The sequence below is a fragment of the Papilio machaon genome, chromosome 8 (assembly GCF_912999745.1).
Source record: "Papilio machaon chromosome 8, ilPapMach1.1, whole genome shotgun sequence".
Lineage (NCBI taxonomy): Eukaryota > Metazoa > Arthropoda > Insecta > Lepidoptera > Papilionidae > Papilio > Papilio machaon.
In genome coordinates, this window is record NC_059993.1 from 6395126 (window position 1) to 6416262 (window position 21137).

The 21137-nt window shown below is 33.3% G+C and overlaps 1 protein-coding gene across 1 annotated transcript in view; it reads right to left on the reverse strand.

The window, feature by feature from the left end:
- LOC106720336 overlaps positions 1–21137 on the reverse strand; it is an 87037-nt gene that overhangs the window by 8737 nt on the left and 57163 nt on the right. Inside the window, exon 2 of the mRNA XM_014514979.2 lies at positions 955–1045. Coding sequence (XP_014370465.2) covers positions 955–1045 — 91 coding nt within the window. The remainder of the gene's footprint in view (positions 1–954; positions 1046–21137) is intronic.

A 21137-nucleotide genomic window follows, 5' to 3' on the forward strand; every position in this document is an offset into this window, starting at 1 on the left:
CATACGCTGATCAGTCATGTTTGTATCAGATATGGGATTGAAAGATGTGTCCAACATTACGGAATTAATAGTTTTGACTTCCGGATAAACCGTTACAAACCAGTTGTACTTTACAAGTAGTTTGGTTTTAATGATTTCTGCCCACGTAGTTGCTTGCCCATATGATATGACATGATTGAGAAGGAACTTAAGACATATTATACATAAGCAATATTTTTTAAAAATACATGTACGAATTTGATTACGTGATTTTTTTTACGTTTATTAGTTCATGATGCCTAAATTGAAATTAAGTTCGTCAATTCAACAGCTTACCAATGAAAGATAAAACCTCTTGAAATAATTTAAAAACTAGACTTTCAGATTATATCTCTAAAAGTTGATATTAATAATTCTGATTTATTAGTAGTATTCTTCTTGACAGTAAACACTTCTCACATAAGTAATAATATTACCGTGCCCACATGTTTGTCTATGTTGAGTCTATGTTAGTAATTTAAATGTGGACTAATGCATTTAGCCTTGCTTGTTCTTGCTGCGTCGATTTATATTAAGGCAAATTAGTTTGAGCGCACAGACCCTTATAGGCTGAAATGCTGTTTGTTTAGAGTACGTAAAAAGAAGATATTTGAAAAGAATTTATCTTAATATTTTCTTTTTTTTTCCAAGTTCTAATCAGACCAGATATAGATATAATATAGAAACAACATATTATAGACCTATATGTCTATATTTTACATAATTTTATGCCGTATTTATTATATAAAACGCATTACATCCATTTAGTATTTTGCTCCAGTCAAAAATAATATGTGCAGTATATTACAAACGATATATGGAGTGTAATCGCGATCGGAACTTGCATAATGTTTACAAATATAGGCGGCCTTTAGATCGAGTTATTAGCATTAGGTAAAGGTAAGCTTCAGTGTTAATTAAATTAACGTTGTTTACCTGGTATCTGGTGTGAATAGGCCTTTCTTGAGGGGATTGGTCGCCGTGTAGTGAACTTTGCGTATTGCAAAGTCCGACAGGCTGCCTTCCGCTGTAACAAAAATGAATTGTTAAAATGGATTGAGGAAAATAAAGAATAAAGTGTAATCAAGAAATTATTTGCATTTATTTTATTTAACACTCATATAAATCAAAATTTGTACGTTTGTCTCGTTTGTTTGGTGATTGAAGAAAGTAGTCAATGATTATAATCTGAAGACACTAGCTTTTTCGTTTTCAGAAACATTATTTGCAATGTACAACGCAACGGGTTCAACTAGCGTAACTATGTTAAGAATACAATAGATTATAGCATTTTGTTGCTAGTTCAGTAAAATCTGACAACAAAACGCTATCGTAATATCACTTGCAGTACTGCATGTAACCATTGCAGTTGTCCTAAACCTGTTCCAATTTGCAACATTTCCATTTTCGTGCGCCGTCGCGCCCAAATTTATATGCATGAACGCAGGTGAGTTATTTGTATAGAATTATTATTTGTAAATTCAACGTATGTATTTTGTTGCAGCGTTCTTTGAAATTAATTGTAAAATATTGAAGTTCACGATACTAAAAAGTGCATTGAAGGAACTACACACAAAACCTAAACATTAGAGTATAAGGTGTAAAGTAGAAATATTATCAGAAACAAGCCTAGGAAGCGTCAATAAGAAGGTTTTTATTTTTTTTTTATAGGAGAAGGGGGCAAACGAGCAACGTACCGAGAATTTTTTCTCAAAGGCCAATCATATAATGATTAGTTGGTATAGTCAGATGTTAACAGTAATGAAAACGTGCAGGAGATTTTCTAACAGGCCAAGGTGTTGACTATATCTCTCGCAGGTCAAGCGTCACGAGAAAATGTCGCGGTATTTTAAATAGCTCGAGAAGTGTGCTCGTTTCAGAGTTCACGGAAATCGGTAAAGGTTTGAAATTTAATTTAATTTCAATTTTAAGATCTAATAGGTTTTGTGTGATTTTAACCGTATGTGTATTTATAAAAGAAGGCATTAAAATGAATTCATAATGATTATTTTTTTTTTCGTAAAAATATGCGACAGTGACATATTGAAATGCGCGGATAAGAAGAGCAGATGTTCCAGTAGTCATCATTAAATTTTTATTTGGTACGGTCAAATGAAAAAAAAAAAATCAGTTCTAATTCTTGGCGTTTGCCAGTGTGAATTTTTACCAAAATTCTAAATATTTATTGTGTCGGATTCACGCATGAAAACAACTCGCTCGCTAAAGACCAACTTTATATCGTATTTTTCTTTTTTTTCTTAAAATCACTTATAATATTGATATAATACTAGTTGATTTTAAATTTCCCTTGGATAAAAAATCTATAAATACTAATGGATATACAATTATCAAGTAATACGTAATAACGACTGTAAATAATTATTGATATGTTATGTAACATTGTTTGCACGTGTAATATAGCTGCGTTGCACATAATTAGTCATAAACTTATCCTGGTATAAGAAAGTGAAAGGCAAACACGTATCAACATAAAGATATAGGTATATTTCAAACGAAGCATGTAGAATCATGTGAGATTTGAATAATACAGAAATTTATATAATTTGATATAGTATCAAAGAAGCAATTTTTAATTTAATAAACCAATAAGTGCCTAAACCCTGAGGTTCGGACTCTTACACAAAAAATCTGCTCTGCGCTCCGCTCTAGTTTGTCTGAGCAGAACCTAAGACACTTCTTCTAGGGAAAGATTTGAATGTAACCACCTCACCTGTTATCTAAAAAAGCATATAGCCTTGCGAAAAACATTATCCAACAGTCGCGCAATTACCTAAACTATTATCAATGTTATTTTAGTTGCATCAATACTATGTAAAACGGTTCTAGTTAATAAGAAATTAATAATTACTACGAGTAATAACATTGGTACTAATAATAATTAAATACTGGCTTCAAATATTCACACTACAAGCAATTGATTTATAACATAATTATGACCCAATCATTTGTTTATTATCCGGACTAAGTGCAAAGCGAAACATTTAATAGGTTAGCCGTGTTCAATAGCCGTAGGGGTTAGAATGTACAGGTGAGGATATTTGATTAACTAGCTTGTAAACGATTAATGTTGGTATGTATTTAATGAGTTTTTGTTTGAAGAATCATTTTGTAGAAAAAAGTTGATGTAATAATAAGTAATTGTTGGGTCATTGTTATGCAGTAATCTTTTTTTGGTTTTCACGAATATAGAAAATAAATGTTTGTCCGTGAAACACCGACTGTCCGAACAATTTATTAATTTTTCTTAACTGTTTAAATAAATTTGGAATTAAAAAGGAAGTTCATTTTAGAGTTATTAGATCGAATAAGCGGTTTGAATAATGGTGCGCCTATCTAAATAATAAATGACATAATATAAATCGCGGAAGAGTCTTAAATTTTCAGAAAATACGAAATGTTTTCGATCGGAAAAATGCCATCAGAGTACAATGACAAGTAAAACATCAGTTTAGGAAGTATAATTAATAGATATATATTTTATAGAGGTTACAATAACCATTCTAATTGCTCGCTCTTTTATATGTCTTAAAAATAATTAGGTATACAAGGTCTACGTTATAGTATTTCATGGAAACTTAGCATAGTAGAAGTCCCAATAAAATTTAAATATTGCTTGCAAAAACAATCGAAATGTAACAGAGAAGTTATATATGTTGAGACAAAAGAAAAAGTGATTTAATGGTCCTTCCGCGGACCCAATAGTAAGTTTAGTACGCAATTCGGTCGGCAGGTAAACGATTAAGATACCAACTTGATTGCTTTGGAGTAGTAAAACGGCCCGTAAAGTCATGTCCGTTGTACTTACATTACTGGACAAAGGGAATGTTTATTATCTCTTATTATTTGATGACGTGCTTAAGAACAAGAATCCCGTCACAGTTTAGATTTTCGCATAACCTAGTTATCGTATTTACCACACCGTTAACGCTTAGTTTTTATCTATTTGATACACCGTTATTTTAAATTAACAATTGAAAAATCACCTAATAGTCAACAAAAATATAAAGCTTCGAATTTGATTAAAGTTTGAGTTAAAATAACCTTTGAAATTAACGTTGGAATATTACGTAGGTATATTGTAAAATATTACAGCAGAAATATTTTACATCTGTATTTTAAATTATTATCATACATCTAACATAATATGTGCGTGAATAAATATCTTCCGTATGAAAGTTCTCTGATACTCTGATCTAACATGAACTTTAGCGTACCGTCTACTTCAGAACATAAATTTTCTAAATGTTAGATTGTAATTCAATAGCTTTTCTGGTATTGTATAAAGTTAGTTTTGTTTTAAACTGTATCTTAAATGCTTGGAAGCACGTCCAGATTTTGGTTTAATATTAATCTGTTTCCCCTCCTGCCATGTCTTTCATTCTTTTTTCTATTTAAGTTGTTAACACTACCTTTTAACTTCAAAATTTAAAAGCTTTATAACTTTTGTGAAATAAAATGAAAATTGCAAAATGCAAAAAAAAAGTCGGTATCCTCATAAGATGTGATATAATGAGGCGACATGCAATCTATTCCGAGCAATATCGCCGTATAAATTCCTGAGCAGTTCTAATGCTGTGCATAAATTTGCAACAAACGCAGCGCTTGATTTGAGCTTTGCTTGCTGTATGTCTATTGAATATAAAATCAAACGCTTTAACCGACCATACGGTGGATACATGCAAATTTAACGCCATAAACCGACGGACGAAGTAAATACCTCATGTAATAGGAGACCTGTGCGAACACGATTAGCGTGCGGTACGCATGTTACAATAAAGGTGGAGTAAAATTATTTTAACGGGGTAATTAACGATGTTTTATGGATATGATGATTTTTAAAAGAGGAGTTCTATTAAAATTTAAACATATGAATCTTTTTATCCGGTGTCCGCTTTAGTACATACTGTAAATAATTCTGAGTTATGCTGCTCCTTAATAAAAGTAAACTGTTGTTTGGAACTTTATTTACGAGGGAATCAAGAGTTAACAGCAAAATTTTAACCTGGGGGGATGTAAATGTATATTAAAAGGAACAACCTGACGAGGTTCTACGAGTACGTACTGTCTAATGAGTAACGTAACGTTCTAAGGGTCTGAATTTTGTGAATAGAAGGAAGTCGACTAAAAAATTTATTTTGTTTTCGGAAGGAATTTTTATTTTAAAATTTATTTTGTTTAAAATATCAATTAACCGTAGCATCATCATCAGCTCACTATACGTCTCCATTGATTGCCTCGGAGTCTACCCCAAGTTAGGGGTGACTAGGCCATAGTCAACCACTGGCTGGCCAAGTGCGGGTTGGTTGACTTCACACATATTGAAATTCTTCTCAGATATGTGCAGGTTTCATCACGATGTTTTCCTTCATCACAAGAACGTCGGATAAATATACATATGTAGATCGAAAATCAAAAAACGCATTGGTACATTGGCGGAATTCGAACCCAGGACCTGCAGATTACAAGTCAAGTGCTAGACCTCTGAGCCACCGAGGCTCTTAAAAATGGTAGCATATTATTGCTTAAAGAAACAAGAGTTAATCCATCTAAACATTCAAGAAATAATAAGGTATAATTACTTATAGTAAAACTAACTATAACAATGTGAAACTCGTGTCAAATTCATATCTATACAAAATTGAATTAGGTCGGTGTGGAATTGACAGGTATTGGGTCAACTTGATCATGACAAAAGCGGGCTATAATAAAATTGCAAATTCGATTCCGACGAGGATACGCCGATTGCAGGAACCTAGTTCCATATGAATCGACAAATTGAATGACATTGGAAGCTAATATAGTTGAAAATACGACAAAAAAAGTTCGCTTTGAAATCGCAAAACGAATCGCATATAAAATAAAAGAGTTAAACTTTGGCAGTGTCTAGTAAAACAAGCCCTAGAGTAGTGTAAGAATTAAGAAGTTGTAGACCATTGTAGTCTCGCTACTGGCTGGGCCTCGTGGGACTAAGATGTGGCTTGAATGTGGCTAATATTACCCTAGCTTTTTCATTCCAATATTTAAATCTCTTTCTGAGTATAGGCCTCCTCCAACCTTTTCCACCTATCTTTTCCCTCTTTGATCCAAACTTTTTGAAACGTTTTATACTATCGTTGTTTTACTTACTTTCAATGGAATATCATTGGATATTTAGTTAAAAACGGCCAAGTACTAGTTCCACTTGTAGTCATGGTACCGTATTAGTTGTTGCATAGTTTTTCTACCTTCAATACCACTTATTTACGTTTACTATATTGTCAAACTTTTAAATTTTCATAAGAAAAGGAAAAGAACATTTCGGTTATTTACTCGGCTATGTGGGTGAAGGTGAACACGAGTTGTCACCTTCACCTTAAAATGTGAGCGGCTTTAGCGAAGGTTAATTAGTCTGACACTTTCAATTTGTTTATGGAAAGTTTGGTGATCTTCAATTATATTTTAAACGCTTAAACTATATGTTAAAACGAAAACAAATTTTATACAAGCAAAAAAAGCCTTGTTTGTTGAGAAATTAGAAATGGAGAGTGGTTGTAGTATGGCTGCAGGCGAGGAGTACTGAGAGGTCACGACTGGCGAGGATTTGCAAGGGCGCGACCAGTATCTATGTTTGCGTGACCACACTAACAATAAATTCCAGGACAAAACATCAAACACATATATGGGTTTCATAATGAAACCCAAATATATGTAGAATAATTTAAAAATGTACAACAATGTTAGTGATTGACATTGAAGCTATTTTATATCAAAACTACATTACACCAATTTATTTACTTCTTAGTTTTATTTCTGAGGCCTCCAAAAAGATATAAAAAAAATAATATCAAAGCTTTGTGCTATATCAATTTTCGATTAGTTAATTATGTCATATTAAATGTAAAACCTCATCTCGCATATGTATATCACTATTAGATACAAATGTAATGATTTAGTAATATCCTGAAAATTATGAAGCATGTTGTATTCCTATTAAACAAAACACATGTATTGCACTTGGAAACCAGTATTTGTAGCTCGTGGCCCACCGGCTCAGTTGGCTTCATGCCACCTGACACTCTCTAGGATTCAAATGAATTCCGATTAAAAAGATACGCATCTTCAACACATTAGATTAACAACTGCGTAAACAAATAGTTGAATATATAGAAAAATATAGCCAAAGTTACACATTCATACAAAAGCTTATTGGCCGTGAAAGAATTTTTAAAATACGTTCAGTAATACTCAAGTTTATCCAACAATGGCCTTGACCTTTTTAACCGCTGGATATTTATGTCACCTCTTGTAATTCTTTGAGGTCATGTGAAATGCGTCTTGAGTCGTAACTAGTTGTGCTGATATGCGGCTTCCATAGTGCAAATTATTATGTAATTTTACTATACCCTCTCCTAAGTCAAAACTTAAGCTTTGTAAGCAAAAAGTTCATCTCATCATTTACATAAAACTTATTAGAAGTTATAAGATATTTGCGGAAACCTATTTTTGACCAACTTGTAAAACGTGGTGATAACGTGTTTATTTTCAAAACATACATTCCTTTTTTACTTATTTATGTGATCACGGATAAAATGTAGTCAACATCAATTTGGCAAACGTACCTTAGATGTCGAAGTAAATATTGAATGTCGCTTCAAAATTCAAGCCCCTGCTTAGGTTACATTTATCCTTGGCAAGGAACGGCGAAATTGAAAAGATTTCGTTGCATAAGTACAGTAAAAGTAAATGTACATTGGCCCACGGGTGAATTATTTGAGGGTTCTTTTACATTAGGGAAGGTGAAAACGAGCGAGAGCCTCTTTATTACACAAGTACTCATTCAACGTCGCTATAATTTGTCTCACGAAACTTATTAATATACTAGTGGTTTCCGGGTGTACTCGGGACTATACTATAATATTATTTACCAAATAAAGAACACAATCAATTATCATTAAAAGCAATTCAGTTGCAGGTTTCATTGAGCTAAGTTAAAAAACCATATCTATTGCATTGGTGACTTGTTTATAACGTGGACTATGATGACAATTTTTTTAATTGCCCTTGAAATACATGTATTTATTTTTTATTGGTATGTAAAATAAAAGTGTATATCTGAAGTAATTCAAGGTACTAGTGACCGCAGGCCTTATTTTGGTCCAATATAAAAAAGGTATCATGTAAACTGCATACGCAGTTACTTTCGTTTTTTTTCGTTCCAGACATCGAAGCTCCGAAGCCAACAAAGTTCTTAATTCCTAAGAAGGATATCCTCTTTCGAAGATTAGTGTTTTCAAGCGACAAAGAGTTGCATAAAGTAACTTTTGTTATTACGCCTTTAGCTTGCGAATTTTAGAATTGATACGGTTTCGGAATCAACTTTTGTAATATAGAATGTTTAACACATTTTAACGCCTTTACCTCTGCTCTGTAGAGGTTAACAATTGAAAACAATGGAATAGCGTTTATAAGAGAAAAGTGTGACATAAAAGACTCCTCTTTTTTCTTTATCACTTACTAATCTCGTCTGTTAGGATTTAAATGGGTAAGTATTTAAAATGTAATAATTTAATTTTTTATCGTTATTAAATAACTAAATTAATAATCGTGTCTTCCGGCAATAACGTTAAGACATCGCCTCTTGGGACCAGTTTGGAAGAATACAATTTTGATCGCATGCTAAACCGTAATTTAGTCGTTTTAGCTAAACGTCTTCTTAGTCAACATTACTAATATTATAATCAATAAATTATTAGATACACTGTTATGGACTTATAAGTGTCTACACGAGTTACTAGTAAAATTAAGCCATTCTATATTATGACCAATAAATTTGGAATTCAACTTTATACGAGTATATTGCACTACTCGTAAATAGTAAATTGATGTGAATAGTGAAATTATTTATAAGCAATTTGCTTTAGAAAATTACGTCGATCTTTGGGAATTAAAAGCTTTTCTCTTATGGTTTTAAAATTCATATCGAGTGTCATGTAAGTTTAAATTTCATAAAAGATAGTAGTCCTAAGGCCATGTACGGTCTGTGAAGAATGGACACACGAAGATTATTTGTCTATTTTCTCTGAATACACATCAAGCATACTGTTTTTAGTTAAAAGTAAATTGACTAAATCTTTGTCTATAAAACTACTGATATAATAGTCGCACTACTATAGCTGTATAGTTGTATTTAAATTAGAAATTACCAGACATAGTGTGGAACAGTGCGTATTTGTGATGAGTCATGCAAGTTCCCTGGTATATTTTAGGAGCGTCTGAGAATCAGTATAAGTGCAGACAGTACGTAGCGTTCTCACCATTAATATAGCTCTGTTCTTACAGGGCTCGAATGACACCATACTCAGAAATCAATTAAAATATTTACATAAAAGTTATAAGCTGTATTTTTGTATCGTTAAATTATTATCAACGAAGTTACTTACGTATTTTTTTACAACAGAACTACGATAGAATACAACAGAATACAATTTTATTACATTTATTCTTTTCTTGAACCAATATCTCTTCACAACAGTGTAGTGATAGCATGCAAAAAGGTAAGATACTAATGAATGTTTCTGGCTCAAGGGCGAGCCTCCGTTTTGAAATTAATTACGTTTGGTTACTACAAAAGTTCTATTGCAGAATTGTAGTGTTGAAATAAAATATAGTATAATGAATGTCTGTTGAATCTTAAGCTAAAGCTTACAGGTTTATAAAACATTGTGTGTCGACCCCACGTGAGTGGGAAAAGGCCAGAGAGATAATGATAATGTATCTTAAATGGCTCGATACCACAATGAAATTATTGTGCACGACAAAACTTTGAAATTCCAAGAAACTTATTTAGGATATGAACTAATTTCCAGAAAAAATCGAAATAATAGCTTATTTTGGTGCATTTTATTTTATAGGCCACTGTAACAAGACTACAGAATTCTTGTTGTAATGTAAAATAAGGATTAAAAAACAGAACCTGGTCAAGAATGTGCAACGAAAGGCTTTTGTACCGAGTCTTGCTTTGTGCTGTCTGAGAATGTAACTTTTGTGTCAAGAAGTCTTTTTTCTTTTTCAAAACTATCTTAATTACTTCTTATACTAAGTAAAGTTTTAAATACGAAAAATATTTCAATATTTGTTTAATTTGTATTTAGATGCAATGACCTTAATAATTAGGGTTTCATATTTTTAATACGTTAAAGGTTTTTGAAATGGTTAAGTTTGATTATCGTTACTATTATATATACGAATATAATGAAAAGTCAATAAATAATTTCCAATCTAATTTTAATACTTTTGTCTCGAAAATATACGAGATTATTAAGTTTTAATAACTTAGTCGTCACAGTATAATTGTAACGTATGTTATACCATATTTTCATTATTTCATATTCTGGTTTTGACAGGAAAAGAAAACCTATGGAATATATCATAATAATACGTAATGGTACATAACATCCCCAAGTCCCATTTCCTTGCATTTTATAGTCCATATTTGTCTACGAGTAATGAACGACTTGATCTAAATGAATAATGTATTCAGTTCTTTGAATATTGGGGTGAATCGTCGACTTGCTGATATCGCAAAACCAAAATATTTTGAAACGCTATATCAACAACCAATATTATATTTCCATCATTATTGTAAAACTATCATATCTTATATTAAGTTACATTACTAGACTGGATTAAGGAAAATACAATTTATCAAGAAATAACCCCATTCCTGGAGCTATTGAATTCATTAATACATCCCTAGTTTTGGTATCTTGGGAATATAATATGATTTTTGATACAAACATGAAGCAGTGTTACTGACTTCATACAAATAATAATTTAATTGTAAATAACCTTATACATACTTTATATAAAATAAATCGCTTTTTGCCATACAATATTTTTATTTATTTAAGGAAAATCAAACCTCGCAGGCAGCATTGATATCAGCTCGATACAGGGAAGCGTATACGCTATTTGTAGTAAAACTTGTTAGGATGTTGTAGGAGCAAGGGATAGGGTCGCTTAATGACAATTTTATTTACTAGCGCAAAGTAAGATAAAGGAAACATGCTTGTGTCCATAGGCCCCTTATTACAACTAGGGCTTGGATAATCATTATTTGTAATTAGGATACTTGTCTCCTAAGTAGATATAAATACTTGCTAAATATTTAAGAGGACATTGTTTTGTTTTTTGTAATAAAGTAAAAGTAAATTTTCCACTTTACAGGCATTTCCATATGAGATCACAATGTATTGTTTTGTTTCACAGTGAAATATTAACTATGTACGTATTAGACTGTATTCTAACAACTATTATTGTAAGTAAGGAAAAGTATTATTTCTAAATTATATACAGAACTAACTTATTTATTCTCTATCGTTATTACGAGGATGCATAATTGAATATGTTAATAGATATCTCGTAAGAAATTACACTTACTAGCTTCGTCTATAGAAATAATATTATGGAATATTTATGATTATTGTTCCGAAAGCTTACCATTTACGAGTTATTTGTAAGGATATATTGTTTATTGCATTGAAGTAATTGAATATATCATCAAACATAAATTAAAGATAATTTGATTGAATATTATTGTAAAGTGTTAGTTTATTTATTGTAGTTATTCAGTAACGTGTTAGGTAATGAAAGAGCTTGTTAAATATTAATACATCGAAAGGCCAAAATGCTGTTTAATTTGGTTGTGAGTATAAATAAACAAAACGATGTTATTTGGGAAGGAGTTGATAATGTAAACAAATACAGAAGTATGGACATGATGTAGTACAAAAACTACAATATTTTTTTTTTTTTCGGAGTAATATTCGACTGGAAATTTGTTTAGGACTGTTAAGTTGTTAGCGGCATATATGTAAACTATAATAGACGTGGGAAAAACGATTATTTTTTATATGTATATACCCAAAAATTAATTGAACATAGTAGAAAACGTATGTTGATAGCACTGGTAGATGCTATGAAAAACAAAAACATAATGTGAAATTTTTCTTGGCCACTAAATATAGTAATGTTATGTTTAAAAATAAAATATAATAAATGTTAATTGTTTCTATGACGCTACAAATTAGTGTTGAGCAATAAAAGTGACATGTTTACGGCCTTGAAGATTTACTGTAGGACACCATTGACACGTCCCGAGACATAAAATCGAGACCCAACTGTTTCTTGCGATGCATCGATCTCGATCCTCATCTTTTTTGCAATTCATTTAAACATGTAAAATATTGCAGGTTTAATATAATCACACTCGTCCAACATACTAGATTTGATCATATTCTTCACATAGCTTTATTTAAGAAACAAAAGCTACTACTTTATTTCTTATAACTCAAGTAGTTTTTCTCAAACATATTGGTCACCGTTCGTTTCTCACGTTATAACAGAAACATTGAATTGAAAGAGTTTAAGGTAAACATTAGAGTCCCCGTTAGTACTATGTTTATACACAGAGCACGTACCTCCAGTTAGTCTGGAGTTGACTCGAATATTGGAGGGAACGTTCCTCACGTTTGCTCGTTCAGGGTAACGGTTCAGAAAAATCAAGAGTAATAAGCTTCAAACCTTCGCATTATCGAAATGGGAGCTTTAAAATAGATTGATCAAGAGAACTCCGTTCGATTCCTGAAAGAAACTTTTGTAAATTTAATTAATCGATATCATATTTTAATGTAACTGCGAATTTATATCGTATCATTGTGAGGTTCATTGAACCGTCTATTGGAATAAAAAAAACATGATATCGACATGATTGAAAGTATGAACTTTACAGGAGAGCCAAAAAATCATAACTCGTGAGCTGATACGCCTACAAGCATGCGGTATTTAGCAATGTTGTGTAGTTTGTGCTAACCTATAATAAAATCATTATCGTTTGATAATGGTTGAAATTATTAACGTGTGAAAAACATATTCGCGATTTCAAGGGTTACAGCGATTATGCTTTCCAGCGTCGATATGTGTTGTTAAGCAACGTTTGAACACGAGTTATACGCATTGGGTGGCGTATAACTCGTGTATCTTACTTTTAACGAACTCTATACAAGGAAAGTTATTTTGTTTTCTCTGTTTTTGCCGTGCGTTTTCTATGCGGTTGACCTATATCCTACCTACTTCATAGCGGTGGCTTCTCAAAGGACGCTGCAGCCTTAACGAGTGTTATTTGTGGAAAAATGTGTGTCTTTGCGGGATTTTGTGGGAAAGCAACGTTTATAATTCGGTTTGTTTGAAGCTAGGAATTATGTTTCTTTTATAAAAGGCAAGACTTTAAAGAAAGAGTTAAGTATAGTTTGTCTGTAATGATGATAGTATAGTGGGTTAGGAAGCTTAGCGACATATGATATATTCATCAATTTAGTTAGATGGAAATTAAATCACTGTTTAGGGATAGCATACGTGCGATACTGCCATGAAATGTTTACGCCATATCACAATATTATAGGATTATAGGAGCAATATGTTTCATACATGTATAAGAATACCCGGGTTTTCTGAACGTGTTATTTTTGATATGCCTTTTAATGTAAACAATACACTTCTGGTATGCATTGTGTGCTAGTACACCGCTATTAATTAATACAAGTGGAACATAAACAAAGAAAAAAGAGGCCAAGTTCTTATATTTTACGAAACGATAGAAGAAATAATGATCTGTTTTTCACTTAATATCAGATAATCTGTAAATAATTTGTTGCTAAAATATACTGTTCAAATTTATTCTAATAATCGTAACATAATCACAGTATCGATTTATCGAAATGTGTTAGAATCGATGTTGAAATGAGAATCGGAAGTTTCGAATATCCCGGATGTTAAATCGTCAATGGACAGCCGATGTTGCTAGATAAATTAATTTACCATAACAAGTGTATAATCTGTGAGATGTGTCGATAATGCAAGAAATCAGAAGCAATTAATACTTGTAAAGATTATCATTAGTTTATGCCGTTAAGCTTCCTTTCGATGTAAAGGAAATGAAGAATAAATTAGTTCTACAAAACTCTTTAATATAATAAGATTGCACACGTGCAAGCGGCCACCAGAATTCGACGGAATAGCGCAGCGAACTCTGCCCATAGACATATGTAATTGCAGATGCGTTGCCTACCTTTAATCATCGGAGGTAAGATATTCCACGCGTTCAGTTCTAATTAAAGCGAAGATGTAATTTCATAGAAGGCAGGTAACGAGAGTTCAATTACGAGGTATCAATGAAATTGTTTATTGCTGATTCAAGTCCGTATTTACTGATTAATGGCAGTTTATTTAAGTTATTGTAGGAAATTATGGTAATGTCGGATAAAACAAAAGGGTATCACTGGAGAAGATAGTTAGAATGATCTGTCCCCAGCATTATTTCAAATGTGACTTGTGGTCTATTAATAAGAGAAGGTACTTCAACTTTAAACATCGATAACTCTTCCTGCAATATTACAGGCGTTGTGGATTTTTGGGCGTTGCTGATTAATTAGTGCCTTGAGTCGCCTTAACAACAGATTTAAGTATAAAATATCAATGCTTTGAAGCATAGAACTGTCTGATAAAGATGTAACATAACGAATGGTAGGAGAAGGTGTGAGAGCGGTATGTTTTGTAGCTTGTAGCGCGTGCGTTGTTCGCGGAGGATTTATTGTGCAGTGCCACGGCCTTCAGCTGGCGCATTACCCCCACGCCGTTGCTTTTCAACTGATCTATTTCGTGTCGTATATATTATTTATTTTTTATTAATCAGTTATTTGTAGTCTAATTTAATAATGTAGTTACGTTGCAAATACACTTAAGGATTCATGTTCGTGCATGTGTATAACATAATAGGAATTTCCTATTGGCACTATGATTTATTACATCTACATCAATAAAATGTTTTACCGATTATTTCGGATCTTTGCAAAAATGATCTAATACTGAATGAAATAATGCTCTCTCAATACTTATGGATATTAACACTTCACAAAAGAAATGACAAGTGTCGATGTATCACCAATCGTCAGGCCTGCTCGTTTGTCAACTTCACTGGCTCAGAAAAAATCAATCTTCCTGCGAGACCGTCGCTCACGGCACCGTATAATCAAATAGTCATCTGTCAAGATGCTTGCACGATTAAATGGCACTTCATATGATCACCTTAGATTATTTCGTAATACAAATTGCTGTTTGTAATATATCGCGTAAATCTAGTAGCTGTTAAGAATAAGATATTTATAGAAATCAACACGTTCGTTTATTTTTCTATTTTACTATTTATCAGATATTTTTTGAATAAAGTTACATTTGTTAATAATTATTTGACAAAAAGAGGACTTACAAGATGGTTCATCGGCAAGCATAAACTACTAATGATAGTCGTAAATATTATTGTATTACAATAAAAAACCGCAAATAATTTTTATAGTTGATATAGAAATCAATAATTGCTATGAGCATACGTATTTAAATCGTAAGAATGCTCGGACGCCCGCGATGCTCGGTGCGCTATTTGAATTCCAAAGGAAATACTTCTGTATTCAATAAACGAATGTGCATTAGCTGCGCTAAATTATATGCCTGGTTTAATGCAATAAGTTTTTAGACTTACAGTGATAACTAAGATAAATAAATTGTAGGATTATTAACACAAGTATATAAGGTGATATGAGGATAGTTCACAACATTATCTTACTTGTATAAGTCTAATTTAAAAATAATTTAGATTACTACCTCGCCAATACTGTGAGCGTAATAACCAGTGTCTATCTTTTACCTCATATTTCAAAATGAACGTTTTTAATAAGTTTACTTTCAACCAACTTCTTTCAAACTTTCAACTCGTATATTGAACATTATGCTAAAAAGTCGTTCTCTCAATTAATAAATCTACCACAAGAATGCACGTGGAATATAGAAAAAGCTTTCGAAACACGGATGTACTATGAGTGATAATTTACTTAAAGCAATTCAAACATCCGAATGATTAAAAGTATCTCTCAATTCATTAGTAAGTTCTCACGCAAGAGAAAAAGCGAACGGCTTAACACGGCCGAGCTTACAATGGAGCCATTCAAGTATTGCGTAAGTACATTGTCGGCTTTAGTCGGTTACGTGCGAAGTTTTATGAGTTCAACTCAAGATTAATTCAAGTTGGAATCCGCTAACTCCAACTTTAAGTTGTATGTCCTGCAATTTTAGTGAATTCGTAGCTTACTATGCAAGTAAATTTGCCGACAAACGAAAAAAGAGCTAAAGTCGAAAGTTCACAATTTTTAATAATATCAAGGGTTATAAAACTTAAATTTAATTTCGTAGACATAATTAGATCAATTAATATTTTACACCAGCTGAGGTATGGTTTCATTAAACATAAGCTGTGCTAAAACGTATTCACAAAGACGGCACGTGCTCTCAAACTCCGATTAACTGCACCTGCTCAAGTCAAGCTAAATTTATCTGTAGAGAAGAGGAACCCATACTTCTTAGAATAAGTATTTTATACAGAGGTAGAATTACTGTCATGGGAAATATAAACAAATTAGAACAGAATATAAATATAATTGTTGTTTTAATCGATGAGCAATACGTTCGTTGATGCAAATATATGGGCACACAATATGTCTGTTCAATGGAAAAAATTAAGAAAAGGAAATGATAAACACGTACTTCAAAGCAACATCTCACGAGTTTATTGACCGCAACACCAAGACTAGACCAACAACAATTAGATATTTTTTACCAAGCCATACAGATGTGGATAAAAAATTGCATGGTGGAAATTATCCACATCGTTACAGGACCTTTTAAGGATCATAGCAGGAAGGGAACCGGTCGATACAGCGGTATATCTAAGAATACTGTCAGAGAAAAAAAAATGTAACCGTGTAATTAACTGGACTTCCTTTTAAGCTGAAAACAGTATCTAGTAGCGGTATTTCGCGATCCCGCTAGGCTTATTGGCCGGCATTGTTTATTTTTAATGATAAACTACGTGGCCTGTTTAACGAGCATCGTAAAGGCCGAGTTTACAAGCGTCGGTTGGCGATAATAATATTTCGCCCGCATCACTCCAACACTTGACGCAGTGTTCACGCAACAATAAATTGTGGGAGACAAAGTGGATTTGCTATAACATTGTGTTTGTGGCTTTTGACTATATTATATGAAGTTACTACTTTAACTTTTCAACTCTAAATGTGTGTGTGAATTGGCTACATGTAGAGTACATACATTGTTTACTTCACGTATGTTTAACTGAGTACAGTCATCAAAAACATTCGACTTCGTGACCCAATAGTCATATATGTATATACAAATGATTAAAATGTCCGTTTACCGTATACGAATGTATAGATGTAATTCAATATAATAATCGTAGTAATGATTTCTGGTATGATTCGTTTCGGTACATGTGTTTGTCGTTGATTGTACCGATATTGTAATTTAAAATGTGTTACGTATTTCGTAACGTATCGTTATGCGTGAAATGTAACGTTGAATGGCATGTTTAACCTGACGAGACTCTATTGTGTGTATCTATTATTGTATACGTTAAAATTTCGCAATACAGGAAGATGTCAGTGACCATATGTAATGCGATTCACCTCGGTCTACGAGAGTGGGTAATATTGATAAACAATATACTGACATATAGAGTGGAACGTTCTCGAATGTCTCGGTTTCAGCGGTGTGTCTTTCACAGATCAAGAGTTTTTTTCGGGTGGTCATTGACCATGAAATTTGTTTTACGTCTTGTTGTGTCTACGAGTTAAATCTTGAAATATCTTGTTTATTTCATCTGTATGGGACTGTCAACCCTTTCTTATAACGGTTTTCTGTACTCACGTGTATTTGGAGGAGACATGACATGGAGTAGATTCTAATTTTTATATTAGCCAGAAAAAGGTTAAACATATCATATTAAAGTGAATGATAAGTGCCTTCTGTTTCACGCTATGAGGTTAAATTTGCTAAGATATATTTTCATTGTTCGGAGCTATTGTGCTACACCGGTTGTTTGTTAATAAATTTCAATATCGATATAAAGCGTGGTTACGGGGGATAATATAATGAATTATAATTATTCCCGGGAAGCCCGACCCGAGCGTTCTAACGACTACGGCGCAACGTTACCTAAACGCAAATTACGATGGAAAGCGTAAATAGCTATTATGAGGGTCGTCGACTTTCCTTTAAATTAAGACGTAATTTTTATTTTTGTCGGAAATGTTTTCCACAAAATAATGTACAGACGTTTAACGCTCATAACAGTAATATTTATCGGCATCTTGGATACAAAAACAAAACAGTCCGAGAAGACACGCTTTCTATGTAAATACACTTGCACGTTTTTGGCTCGGGCGCTATTCTATTTACTTAAGAAGTAAGTCATTTATGGTAGTCACAAAAAGCTCATCCTCAAGCATATCCATAAAACGCATATGACATTTTTATTTTCTCAAATAAATTCACCCTGTAATATCATTGATTAAGAAAGACAGTTCCTTGATGATTAATGACAATAGTCGATTAAACGGGTCGAGGCAGTCGGTTAGCTTAGATGATTACTGTTGATATCGATGGGTAGTTGGAATAATGTCGCAATGGATATTGCGACAGTCTTCGGGTTAAGTCAGATTCGGTATCTACGGACCTAAATACACCTTATATATTTTTTTTACTTAATTCTGATGAAAAATGACAAAAATAGAAAAATCACTTTGTACATTAATTGTTTGTTCCTGGTAAACGTTTAGAAAAATATTACTGGAACAATACGGTTATGTTGAAAGTGAAATTTTTGTTTCAATTTTAGACCAGCAATTGTAATTACGGCTTTCTTCCAGGGAATAAAACATGTAAACATTAAACGCACTATACATTACTGTACCTACTTTGATGTTAACAGATTCGCACTAAACATTGCTGTAGTTAAACAGTTTAGTAGGTAAACTATCGTTGAGTCGTTACTCAATGGCAGCAAATATTAAATCACGCACAAGACTACCAAACTATAGTTATTTTATTTGTATTACTGAAGATAATAATCTACAATAATTATTTTACAATTTTATAGTCATCTGTTCATGATTCGAATTAATGTACCTGTGTCAAAATTTTTGTTTTCTGATATTTTACAAATGACATGTACTTAAATCATCATCATCATCAACCTGCCCTTATCCCTATGGAGGGTCGGCACAGTATGTACTACTCCTCCATACATCTCTATCAGACGTCATATCTGAATTTACCCCCTTCTTACGCATATCCTCTTTCACACAATCCATCCATACTTTCTTTGGTCTTCCTCTACCTTTATAGCCATCCACATTCAATCTCATTACTTTTTTATTTATATGATTATCATCCCTCCGCATAACATGTCCAAACCACGCTAACCTTCTGCTCCTCAATTTCTCGATAACTGGCGCTACTTTCAAACTTCCTCTGATATGCACATTCTTAACTTTATCTTTTCTTGTCACACCACACATCCATCTTAGCATACGCATCTCAGCTACATGCAATCTTCTTTCATCCGAAACCTTGGTGGCCCAACATTCAGATCCGTACAATAAGACAGGTCTTACGATTGACTTGTAGATCTGTCCCTTAAGCTTGGGTGGCATTCTTGGATCACAAGTCACACCGGTGACCTGTCGCCATTTCATCCAACCTGCATTTATTCGGCTTTTCACATCCCGGTCAACACCACCATCGTATTGGACGAGTGAACCGAGGTACTTAAAATCGGAGCAGGTTGGTAGGTCAACACCATTTAAAGCGATTGGAGAAAAGCTGGTCGGACCACCAAAATCGCAGAACAAATGTTCAGTTTTGGTTCTGCTGATTTTAAGACCAGCTCTCTCCAATTTATCTCGCCATTTTTCCAACCTGCTCTGCACCTCGCATTCATCCTCCCCGACAAGCACGATGTCATCAGCATAAAGCATACACCAGGGTGCTTCCTCCTGTATGTCTGATGTTAGCGCATCCATTACCAGGAGGAAGAGATACGGACTTAAAGCCGAACCCTGGTGTAGGCCTACCGAGACACCAAACCTGTCACTATCGCCAACAGCGGACTGGATGTGTGTATTGGCTCGACAATACATAGCACGAATAAGCTGCAGCTCCTTTCACTTTCAAAGCCCACCACAAAACCTTCCTCGGAACCCTATCGTATGCTTTTTCGAGGTCTACAAACACCATGTGCAGGTTTTTATGCACACGCCTATATTTCTCGCAAAGTTGGCGAATAGCAAAAATGGCATCCGTAGTCCCCCGTCCTGGTGTAAACCCAAATTGGTTCCGAGTTACCTCATTCTCCTCTCTTATTCTTCCGTCCACCACTCTCTCCCAAGCTTTCATACTGTTTGACATGAGCTTTATTCCTCTATAGTTGTTACAGATTTGTACATCACCCTTGTTTTTAAAAATTGGCACCAGCGAACTCCTACACCACTCAACGCTGTTTAATATCATTATCATCCGCCAATACATTTCCTTCATCGTCTTTAATACACTTGATGTGCTTTACATCTCTTGCATTCCTTTCTCTCTCTCTTGCTATACGGAACAGGCGTTTTTGTCCCGGCGGGCTGTTCAGGGATTCATATAATTTATCTTGTGCCTGTGCCTTAGCAGTTGCGATGGCTTTCTTAGTAAATGACATGTACTTAAATGTCGCAGATAATATATATTTATTAACACCGAAATACGAGTAAAACATAATGGTGACATTTTAGAGAAATTTACACGTTTAGACGTTGTTTCTACGTATTCTACAGCTGAATCTGCAACTCTTCCTGAATTACAAGGAGCTTACAACGAACCGGTTCCTGTGTCGAAAGCTCTGTACTCTGATCTACTGAGTCTTTGTAACAGTCATGATATTCCACAATATTATCACGATTTCTATAAATCTTTGGCATGTGGAACCCACGAAGCTGCTGAGGTACAGGATCCGCTACAGGAGTCAAGTCTTTAGACGTGATTTTGCTTTAAATATTTTGGTACCCAATTTTTTTATTATGTTAATATAATACGAATGTTGGTTTAGATGAGTTTATTTCCTACAGTTCCTAATAAACTAGTCTTAGTTTATTATAATTAGAGTAGGTACATTTTAT